Raw genomic sequence first — 10,260 nt, forward strand, 5'->3', positions numbered from 1 at the left:
TCATTTGTAAACACAAGCTCAAATATTTTCATTACATTAACAGAGGCAGAAAACCAACTGCAGAAATGTCCCCAGAGGACGACTTCAGATGAGTTTAAAACCCAGATAATAAAAGACTGAGGTCCCCCAAAAGATAATTCTTGCTTCTGTTAATCACAAACACTGCTTTTAATCCTTCAAGAACAGGTAGGAAACAAATGGATCTGAATTCTTACGTCAGGCCCACCGGTGTAAATTCAGAGGTTAGAATCTAGTTTATTATTGTACCTGGCTGGTAATCCACAGACAGTGCAAGGGTGGGAATCTTACAGTATAAGTCTTTTCCTCTGAGAACGGAGTAACAGATTCTGCCACCTTTGCCTTTTCTTTTCCTGATCATCTTTGCTTGACCATTAATACCCAAAGAAGTTCAGTCGCATATCTTTTGCGTCCATATCAACAGCTGTTAGGTACATGGTTGCTTGTATCATGTCCCAGCTGAGGAGTTTTCTGTCTCTATTTTACCAGGCACTGTAAGCAACAAAAGTAGGTGGCTAAAATAACAAAGTCCAACCACTTCAAAGAATTGAAAAATCTTGTAGCAGCTGCTAATTAGGATTTTAAAAATCTGCAGTGCCTAAGATATTTTAGAGTACATTTTGTTCAGAAGAACTGTTAAACGTGTAACGATGAAAGAGATGGATTACAGGAAAATTAAATGTAGGGTTTAACTGAGAAATAATCATTTTCTATGAAAGATAATGACTCCTCCTGAGGTTAGTATCAAGATTTATTGACCCCAGAGGTTAATATTGATCAAAACCAAGGCAAACAAAATATTAGACCTTGAAGGAGAGTAATCTTGATATTGAAGTCTTGCCACTGACTGAACAGGTCAATATATCTGGATGCCAGAATCTAAGGGTTTGATCACAGAATGGTGGGGGATATTAAATATGTCTGGCATGTTCTATATGTATACACTTTTTATTCTCATCAGCAGTGGTTACTTTATAGCCATGTCCTTCTGTATATAGCATCTTGCAAGGGTTCAGGCTCCGCTCACAAACCTAATAGCAAGTATAATGGTTATCTTCCTCAAGTGTAACATATAGCGTAACATAAAGCACCGCTCTGAAATAAAATGAGTCCTTCAGCTATTCATTCACATATCTAAGTGATATTTTTAATAGCTTTCATTCCAAACACAACAACGATCCTGCTGCTGCTGCAAAACCATAGTGACAATAAACGGAAAAACCGTAGTGCTTCAAGATACAGATTCATCATTATTTGTCTAGAAAGTCTAGGAGAAAAAAAATTAAGTTAAATTCTGCCATAAACTGACAACAAGAAAACATTAATCTTAGAACAAATAACTTATCGGGATTAATTAATCAATGGGGATAAAAGTGGGAGACTTAAGAAAATGTACCACTTAGGGACACGAAAATAATTTACATGAGATCAACAGTTAACGCGCTTGGGGCAGAAGTTGCCATTTATTTCTGTTCATATGGCAACTACCAGGAGAGGGCTTTTGGACATCCCCTAGAGCTGCCTGCTAAACCTCAAATCCCATTTTCTAATGAGAACAGCAATGTGTACAATATAATATGAAATAAATAAAAATGAGATGCATAGGGTTTATTTTGTTTATTCAGAAAATAAACAATTCAGTATGAAAACAGTTAAGCCATCAGTATTTAAAAATAGGAACATAAAATATTTTTCTATTTTTCCCCACCAAAACCAGATTGTAAGTCTTGTGATTTTAAACATAAGTTTACACATAATTTATATTTAATTGTCCTGTTTTTAATTTTATTTGAAATACATCCTGAATGAATGGAATTTGAATAAATCAGATCTACTTACATTCAGTTATTCAATAATGAACAGTTTCTGAATTCCAGTAAGAAATATTTGCATAGTATCTATTCTTTAAAAACCTAACAAATAAAAATATATCATTGGTCTTCTTTTAATGCAAAATAGGTGAACAATTAGCTTATATTTCCATATTAAAATCTTGACTTTTCAAATTTTGCCAATACAAAATAGGATGATTGATTTCCTGTTTTGCCATTTGAAGTTCATCCTCAGCACCTTACATTGAGATGTTGCAAGGATTCAAATGACTCATGAATTGCATGATAAATAACCTAAATCACATGTACATATATAATTTTCAGAAATTGGAGTTGCTGATAGAAAAATATCCCATTTAAAGTGCATTTCCTTGATATTTGTCTCATTTATATAAAGTTGTAGGCATTAACACTGGATGTCTGGCTCTAGATCCTGCCAGGGCAAGCTCATTCCATACGCCACATCTCTGAAGTCATCTCCGGGCTACTTTTAACTAATTCCACAGTGTATAAAAAAAATATCTGGCGCACAGTCACCTTTGTGACTCTGCTGTACCCATCAGGAAGAGTTTTAGACTTGTTCCAATTAGATGAGTTTGTTCTAAACTGCAGAGGTCCACAGCAGTTCAGTTTCTGGGAGATTTAATTCCATCTGCATATTTATGTTCTTAAGACAATTACCTATGATTTTCTGAACATTATTTTCAATATATGATTCACTTATCATTCACACCCTGAACACGATAAAAAAGAATAAGATAATTTACACATAAATTGGTTTTGAACCCTGTTTGTATAGGCTTGTATACAATTTTAAAACATGTTGTGCTTTTGAAATGCAGAAGTGAATAAAGTGCCCCCTTGATCAAAAAAAAAAACACCCAACAGACAAGAATAAAACTTCCACCGTTTAGATTCTGTGTGACACCAGTCTAAGAACATTGATCTTAAAAGCACAAAACACAGGAAGAATATTTTATGTAATATTTTTCTATCTGCTTAAGTCTCTGCTTGCATTCTTTCATTGTAAACATGAACATATAAATTAGGCCAAGGCCACACCGGTATTGGGTACAAGTCCAGAATTAAAATTCTTAAAAGGTACATTTTTGCCTTAAAAAAACAAACCAAACCAAAAACAAACAAAAACCCACACCCAAACAAAAACAAACAACAAACAACCACCAACCAAAAAACCACAAACCAGAGATAAAAAGCCCTAATAGAGGAATTTTAAAGGAAAACTTCTAATTGCAGGCTTTTCTCAGATAAATCTTATTAAGAACTCTGATTGTATCAAGGATCAAACCATCAAATACTTCTTCAGTCATTCTCATCTTCACAGTTAATTCATCATCATCATAGTAAGTCCACTGAGATTCTTCTTTGCAGAGCTCCTGAATCTAAAATATAACAAGGATATGAAGGTTTACTTCAAGAATAAGAGGAGGGTCAGTTCTGAAAGGTACTAACACACTATACCTAATGCAACAAATTACCAGTGCATATACAAAGTTCATTTATTCAATTGAAACCACTCACAAGAACTAGAAATACTGGATTATTAGTGCAGGCGTACTGAAAAGGAAGGCAATAACTTGAAGTTCTGAAGTTATTTTAAGTAAACGTGATTCTCACAAAAGCATGAGATTTCTAGTTAAACCTAGAAAAAGTAAACAAATCTCCATTTGGAAGGCTGCTTACCAGAATAAGGTCCACTCTGTCTCTCTTACAGTTTCCATACTTGGTCATATTAAGGATTTTTCTTTTCATTTCTAAGTCATTCTTTTCCAGGTTCATTATTTTAATAATTTCACCCTGAACAAACGTCTACAAAATAAAAAAGGCTGAAAAGAATTCTTCTCATAGGAATTCTGTCACTGTGAAGGTTGTAGCAGGGGCCAGTGTGAAGATCCAGCTTTAAATCTAGAAATGTCCCAGAGTTTAGGGAACTGATCTAGAAGTAGCTGGTCAATCCTGGCCAACCAACACATTTTAAACATAAGATTACTCTAGAGGTTACACCCATGATAGTCATAAGCAGAGAGATTTAGAAGCCCAGTTCCCATTCCTCTACAGAAATCCGTATGTTTGGAGTATTTAGACAAATCAGCTCAGTCTCTGTTTCTTCCAGCATTTCAAAGCAATGCTGTTTCCTTCTCTAATCACCTCAGTTATGCTGCCATCATCCTCCCAAATTTCACATTTCTGTCTTTTTGCCGTTGCAACATCTGCTCTCTTCAGCGATTCTTGTAATTGTACACTTTACATTTCCAGAATGTACCTTGACATCATCGACGTCTGTTGTTCTGCAGAGGCCCCTGGAACAGCGAGATCCAAAATCTTTCATCCACTGAAATTTATTCGGATTTGCAGTCCCTTGATTTTCTGCGCATAGCAACTCATGGGTCAAATCAAATATAACCTGTAACAACAAAACCCCAGTACCAACAAAAATTGAATTTCTCACGCCCTCTCAAAAGTTTTCTCAGTGCGTGTGAAGGACATTAGGCTGGTAACAGTAGAGGTTTGCATCTCAGCGCAAAACTTCTTAACATCATCTGCATCACTGATGTTCCTATAGCTGATGTCATGCTGACCATTACCTAAAGAGCATGGAAACCTGTACAGCAGAAGATATTTGACAGCAATGTGTAAACCCTCTAAGTATGGATGGCTTATGCAAGAGGCCCTGATGGAACTCTATAAAATCTCCTTGCGTAGACCGAGGTCCACAAAATTCAATAGTTCCAGGATGCTGAGGAACATGAAGATCTGATCAAACTCAGCAGGACATCTGAGGCAGCAGGCTTGGACTCTTTAGACTGCAGCTTTCCAAGAAGCTTGGGCTTTTTCTGAATAGGCCCCAAACAGACACTGGGCTTGGTGTCCAGGGTCATAAGACTGAAGAGCTCTAGCAAAAGGCTTGTATCACAGCAAGGACAGCTATTTGAGTGGAATTATTTTGCAGCAGATTACCAGAAGCAGTACTTTGCAATACCTCTTTCAGTGTTCCTTGAGCTATATTTAGTGTTAGAATAACATTAAGTTAGAATAAACATTAGCTAGAATAACATTAAGTGCTAGCTAATATGAGGCAGCCTACAGAACACCAGAAAAGTTTAATAACAGTTAGTGCTTTACAAATACCTGATTATACATCCTCTTGCTTTCTGTTTCCAAGTCATTCCCTGGGAGATCGTTACATTCAAAGCGCCTTGGCACACTGTTTCTCCTGAAATTTGAATACATGTTTTCTGGCGTCCATAGTTGTTCTACAGCATGTGCAGATAATTTCTTAACATGTGAACTGTAATGCGGTACCACAAGAGGAACTTCCACAGTTTTCTTCCAAGGAGCTGAGTGCCACTGATCTAATTTGTACAAGTATTGCTTTTGGGTTTGTCTCCCCAGTGTATGTTGGTCAGAATTAGGCTGATCAAGGTCTTCAGAGCTTCCAAAAACACCAGCATCAAGGATTTTTATAAGGAACTTTAGTAGAGAGAAAAAGAAAAAGCTCGGTGACATACTCCATATATTTCCAAAATTTGAGAGATATTGAGATTATTAGCAACTGATTAAGGTTACACTTAAAACCATCTCTTTACTCATGGGCTCAAGGAAAGGCTTACTGATGCGCCAAAAACCCAACTATTTTAACTGTATTTGGCAGAAATCAGAATTAGAAAGAATTCCATATTTGGAGTTCTATGAAACTTGACATTTTGAAACATTTTTGTTCTGAATTGGGACTACTTTCCCCATCCCCAAAAGCAATTTTTGTTTTGTGGGGAGGGGGTTGTGGGTTTGTTTTGGGTGTTTTTGTTTTAGTTTTGTTTTTTTTTTTTTAAACTTTCAGTGCTACTATTTCCTGATGGACTATTTAAGAAGTAAAAATTAGCCCCCATGGGATTGGAAGCAGCAGGCATCAAAAGCTTCTGTTTAATTTGGGGTTCCAGTGTCCCGGGGGGGCCAAACAAAGAGTCTTGACTTTGCTAGAAGCTGCCTGCAGAAATACTACAGAATTTGGAAGCTGAAGGTCTTGCAGCCAGGAGCTGCAAAGGAGTCAGGTAGATGAGCTGACAGGTGTCCAGGTTTGCTCTGAAATTAATTAAAGTTGAAGTTTGTGCAGATTTATCTGTTTTGACTGAAAAATTCCAATACAAAGTTCTATTTGCTTCATTTGGGCTAGCTGTAGTCATTATCCCCATACTTAGCTCATGCTTGTTGCCACCTTACAAGTGCTATCCACTGGGGGCAGGATAATTCCTTAAAGGAGGAATGGGTCAGATTAAGTGAGCAATCTGGTTCCAAATGTTGACATGATTTAATTTTTATGGATGGTAAAGACAACGGGGCAACACAAACACTTGCCTGTGTAGACAAAAACTTTCTGACTGTACTTACTGGCAAAGTGGTTGGAGAAGTCTCTGAAGATGAATGAAATATCTTGTCTGCTTTTGATCCATGTTTTCTTTTTATCTTCTTATATTCCTTAACTGCATCATCGACAAATTTAGTTACAATTCTTTCTGCTACTGTGTGACAACCATGAACGCAAAGCATATTGAAATTGCACAGTGAAACATCAGAAGCCTTTCCTGATTGTTCAGATAAGATTGCAACTGAATTTTCTTTGAGGAGAAACAGTTTCTGATTGTCTTCTTGTCTTAGGCCTTTGCCATAATTCATCATGTCTTTTTCAAAGGCACTTTTATATTTGTGTTGACCTGTTTGAGAAAATGCAATTAAAGTGTCAAACAGAAGTTTTTTACACTGTTCACTTGCAATATCATCAGTGACTTTATTTCTTTTCTGATCCTCTACTGAGCAACAAATATTTTTGCTTGTGTTTACCTCATCTGTGTAACCAGTCTTACTTTTAATTGGGAGCACATCTGCAAGTATCCTTTGTTTTATTTGTGTCAGTTCTGTTTTTTCTTTATCTGATCCGAAGTATGTTAAGTGATTTTGGCAGAGGAATTCATTGCACTTACACTGGTCAGAACGTGGAGACTTTTGCTTTTTTCCAGACAGCAAGGCAGTGTGTAACCTAGACTGGTTTTCTTTCACTTCTGATCCTCCTGCATTGCTTGTGTCTTCTGCTTTCTGCTCTGTAAGCCCTCCTCCCTGCCCATCATCTTCAGAGTATTTGTGGTCTCCTTTGAAGGATTCATCATCATAGGAGTCAGAGTCTTTGTCCCCAGTGTTACTGCAACTGTTTTTGTTAGCCCCCAACAGGTGAGAGATCTCATCGGGTCTGACAAAGACACCACAGTGCTGAGCACACTCAAAATACTTCACCCCTTTATAAGTTCCAGCATTATCACCTTCAGCTTTGTCAAGTGCAACACCAGCCCAATGGCCACTATCAAAACAAGTACGTCCTTTAAACATTAGGGTACCAGCTTGGCTCTGCTTTACTAACACTCTGTCCCCAATTTCAAATGACAGTAAGGGATCATCAGTGTCCTCCTCAGCTTTGGGCAGCATTAAATATGTTTTGCATTGTTTCATCGTGAAGTCAGGACTTTTACTGGCCTGACCAGAAGAAACAGGATTTGACACAGGCAGAAACTCCAAATGCTGAGAAGGCATCTCATGTTCCCCTTTTTGGTATTCTAGTAATCTCTCCTTTGCATTGGAAATATCTTTTGTTAAAGATTGTTCTGAGAGACTACCATCCTGAGTTGAAAAAACATCAGTTGTCTCTTGATTAAGCAGGGGAAATTCTTCAGGCACAGTGTTATCAGGTAATGGGGATAATGCATCCATTTTTGGTGATATATCTTCATCCATACACTGTCTAGTCTCTGAGGCTGTCATTTGTTCTGGTGGACATAGGAAATCATCCATACTGAAGCTAGGATCTTCATTTTTCATTGCATCTGCACCTAGAGGGAGAGGAGGAGGATGATGATGATGATCTTCACTTGGAAATGACAAATCCTTTTTATTAGAGGATGGCAAGTCAGCACTTCCATAGGACAATACTTCATCAACAGGAGACAGTATTTCTGACAAGGTATCCTCATCAGCTGGAGGAAGACCCTCATCACTAATAAAATTTGTGTTGTCTTCACCTTTGGAAAAGCAGTTCTCGGCTTGAAACAATTGCTTTTTTGAGGAGGCAGAAGAAAATAGTGCCCTCACTTCCTTTTTGGCTTGACTTTCAGTTGGTGAGTTATTTTGATTTCCTGTGGCCACCCTTTGCAAAGACTTGAATGAATTGGTTTCTGTACGGGCTTCTTCAGAAATTCCTGGCATGGTCATGGACAGAGATATGATCTTACTGAGTTTGCTGGATGCGAGTGTCTCATTCAAAAGCTGCGCACGATTATCTTCACCTCCTGAAACTGATAAGGTTCTTGAAGATAGACATGCTAATGGTTCATTATTTGTAATATCTTTGTCAGGTGGGAAAGAGATGGTGTTCCTAAGTTGGTCAGCAACCAAGTCTAGATGTTTCAAAGAACCTGCCAGCGGAAACCCTGTTAAGTCTCTATTTTTATCCACAAATAAACTGCCAATTCCATCATCCTTTTTCACTCTGCTAGTTGGATAACTAGGTTTCTGCTGTTCATAGTTCTTCAGTGAGTGAGTGTCATCACTGCAAGAAAAGCTGGCAACTGCGTCTTTACCCTCTTTTGTGATCTCCTGAAACCAGGTTTTGTTTCTGCTGTAGTTTTCCAAGGCATCCAGATGTGGCTCATCCATTCCCCTGCCAGGGTTGTCAGATTGGGAGGAATATGCTGACTTGGTTTTGGAGGCATTTGCTTTGTTTGATGGAATGAAAGAAAGCAAGCGATCAGTGCAGCCATTATCTGAAACACCTCCAGGGTGTTTCTGGGAGCGTGATGAAGTATTATCACCTTTGGGTACTTCATGTTCATCACGTTTGTCTCTAGGTAACGTTTCCTTTCCATTACTTATTACTATTAGCATCCCTTTTGAAACATTAGGAAATGCAGCACCATTGTCATAGGTAAACTCTTCTGGGATACTAACATTTGTGTCCTCTCCGTTTTTCATCTCTAATTCAGAGTCTGAAATGGAGCTTTCCAAGATGTCAATCCAAGCTGCAGACACTTTCTGAAATTCTGGGAGTGAAGAATCTGATTGGGCACTTTCACATCTCACAGAGTTGTTGTTTGACTTGCACAGGGGCTCAGTGGAAGCTAATCTTTCAGAAAATGCTTTTAAATTTAGTTCTTCGTCAGAAGACTGATGAGAAATGTCGTCCAAACACTTCAAGCACCGACTACCATCCACCTGATGGATCTCATAAGGGACAGGTACTTCCACTTCTTTAACTGGAACATTAAAAAAAAAAGTCAGCATTTCAGAAAAATCTTTTATTTTATAGAAGGGGTTGCTGACAGGTAACTTGGGATTCAAACCTCAGCTGTAAATTGCATTCAAAAGACAGTAGCATTAAATACACATTCAAGATCAGGAGTCTTTAATATCATTATAAAAAATTAAATCAGACTTAAGTTAAATAAAGATGAGGAACTCAGCAGTGCAGCAAGCAAGCAAATACAATAATGTCCAATGTCGCTGAGCAGAAGAGTTTGAAAACAGGATTTTCATTAAGATCTCCATTATTTTAGCCCAATAAGTAGCTTCACTACCTGATACAAGAAGCAGGCTATTATCCGCTATGGACAAACTCCATGAAGAGCCATTACTCGGACTGTATGTTAAATACCTACAGAAACCCTACTGGGAAGGGGATATTTCTTACCTTCTGACAAAGGGATTTTAGAAGGTACTTTTTTATCTATATGTGTGATTTCCAGTTTTCTCTCACAGTCTGTGCTAAATCTGAAAATACAACATTATAGTTTGATTAAACTGAAATTATGAAGTGTATGGAATGCATTGTTTCAGCACACCTTCAACTGTTTCCAAAGAATTAGATCACCTAAGAAAGATTGGCAGACAATGTCTGATAAATGTGACAAGTGTTATGTCAAACTCTTCTTTTTTTATGAGTTTGGTGATTTGGGGTTTTTTTGGTGGGGTGAGGTAGGGTGTGTGTGTTTGGGGATTTTTTTTAAGCTATTCAAGAAAAAAAATAGTCCCAGGCTAACGTCATTCAGGTCTGCCTCCTCTTCATGCAAGAGAAGGAAAACCATGGGCATAAACCAAACAAGGCAAGGTTTGTCACGTCAATAAAAGAATCCCAAGGTAGGACTGAAGGTGTCAGCCTTGACAGATACAGTACCTCTGTTGTTCTGATGACCTTCCTTTTCTTAACTGGGTTTTCACTAATGTAGCTTCATTTGTAATCATTGTTGATCTTCTTTCCCCATCTTCATCATCACAAGCAAGGTTGTTCTTCCTTTTCCCAGGCTGCAGAGAGTGTGATCAAGAATCACTGAATATACAGGAAACCTAAATACAG

The 10,260-nt window shown here is 37.8% G+C and overlaps 1 protein-coding gene across 2 annotated transcripts; it reads right to left on the minus strand.

Annotated features, from left to right (window-relative positions):
• Positions 1 to 1,626: 1,626 nt before the first annotated feature.
• LOC135316249 (centrosome-associated protein 350-like) lies at positions 1,627 to 10,161 on the minus strand. Of its 2 annotated transcripts, XM_064469112.1 has the most exons (8): positions 10,081 to 10,161; positions 9,598 to 9,677; positions 6,848 to 9,163; positions 6,258 to 6,580; positions 5,001 to 5,342; positions 4,135 to 4,275; positions 3,555 to 3,680; positions 1,627 to 3,253 (listed from the first exon to the last, which is right to left on the minus strand). In XM_064469112.1, the coding sequence occupies exons 1-8, from the start codon at positions 10,146 to 10,148 to the stop codon at positions 3,098 to 3,100; spliced, it is 3,552 nt and encodes a 1,183-aa protein (XP_064325182.1). In that variant the 5' UTR covers positions 10,149 to 10,161; the 3' UTR covers positions 1,627 to 3,097. The 2 variants fall into 2 exon arrangements, with proteins under 2 accessions (XP_064325182.1, XP_064325181.1); XM_064469111.1 differs by having other exon boundaries at positions 6,258 to 9,163.
• Between the last annotated feature and the right edge of the window lie 99 nt (positions 10,162 to 10,260).

Source organism: Phalacrocorax carbo, chromosome 18, assembly GCF_963921805.1.
Source record: "Phalacrocorax carbo chromosome 18, bPhaCar2.1, whole genome shotgun sequence".
Classification (NCBI taxonomy): domain Eukaryota; kingdom Metazoa; phylum Chordata; class Aves; order Suliformes; family Phalacrocoracidae; genus Phalacrocorax; species Phalacrocorax carbo.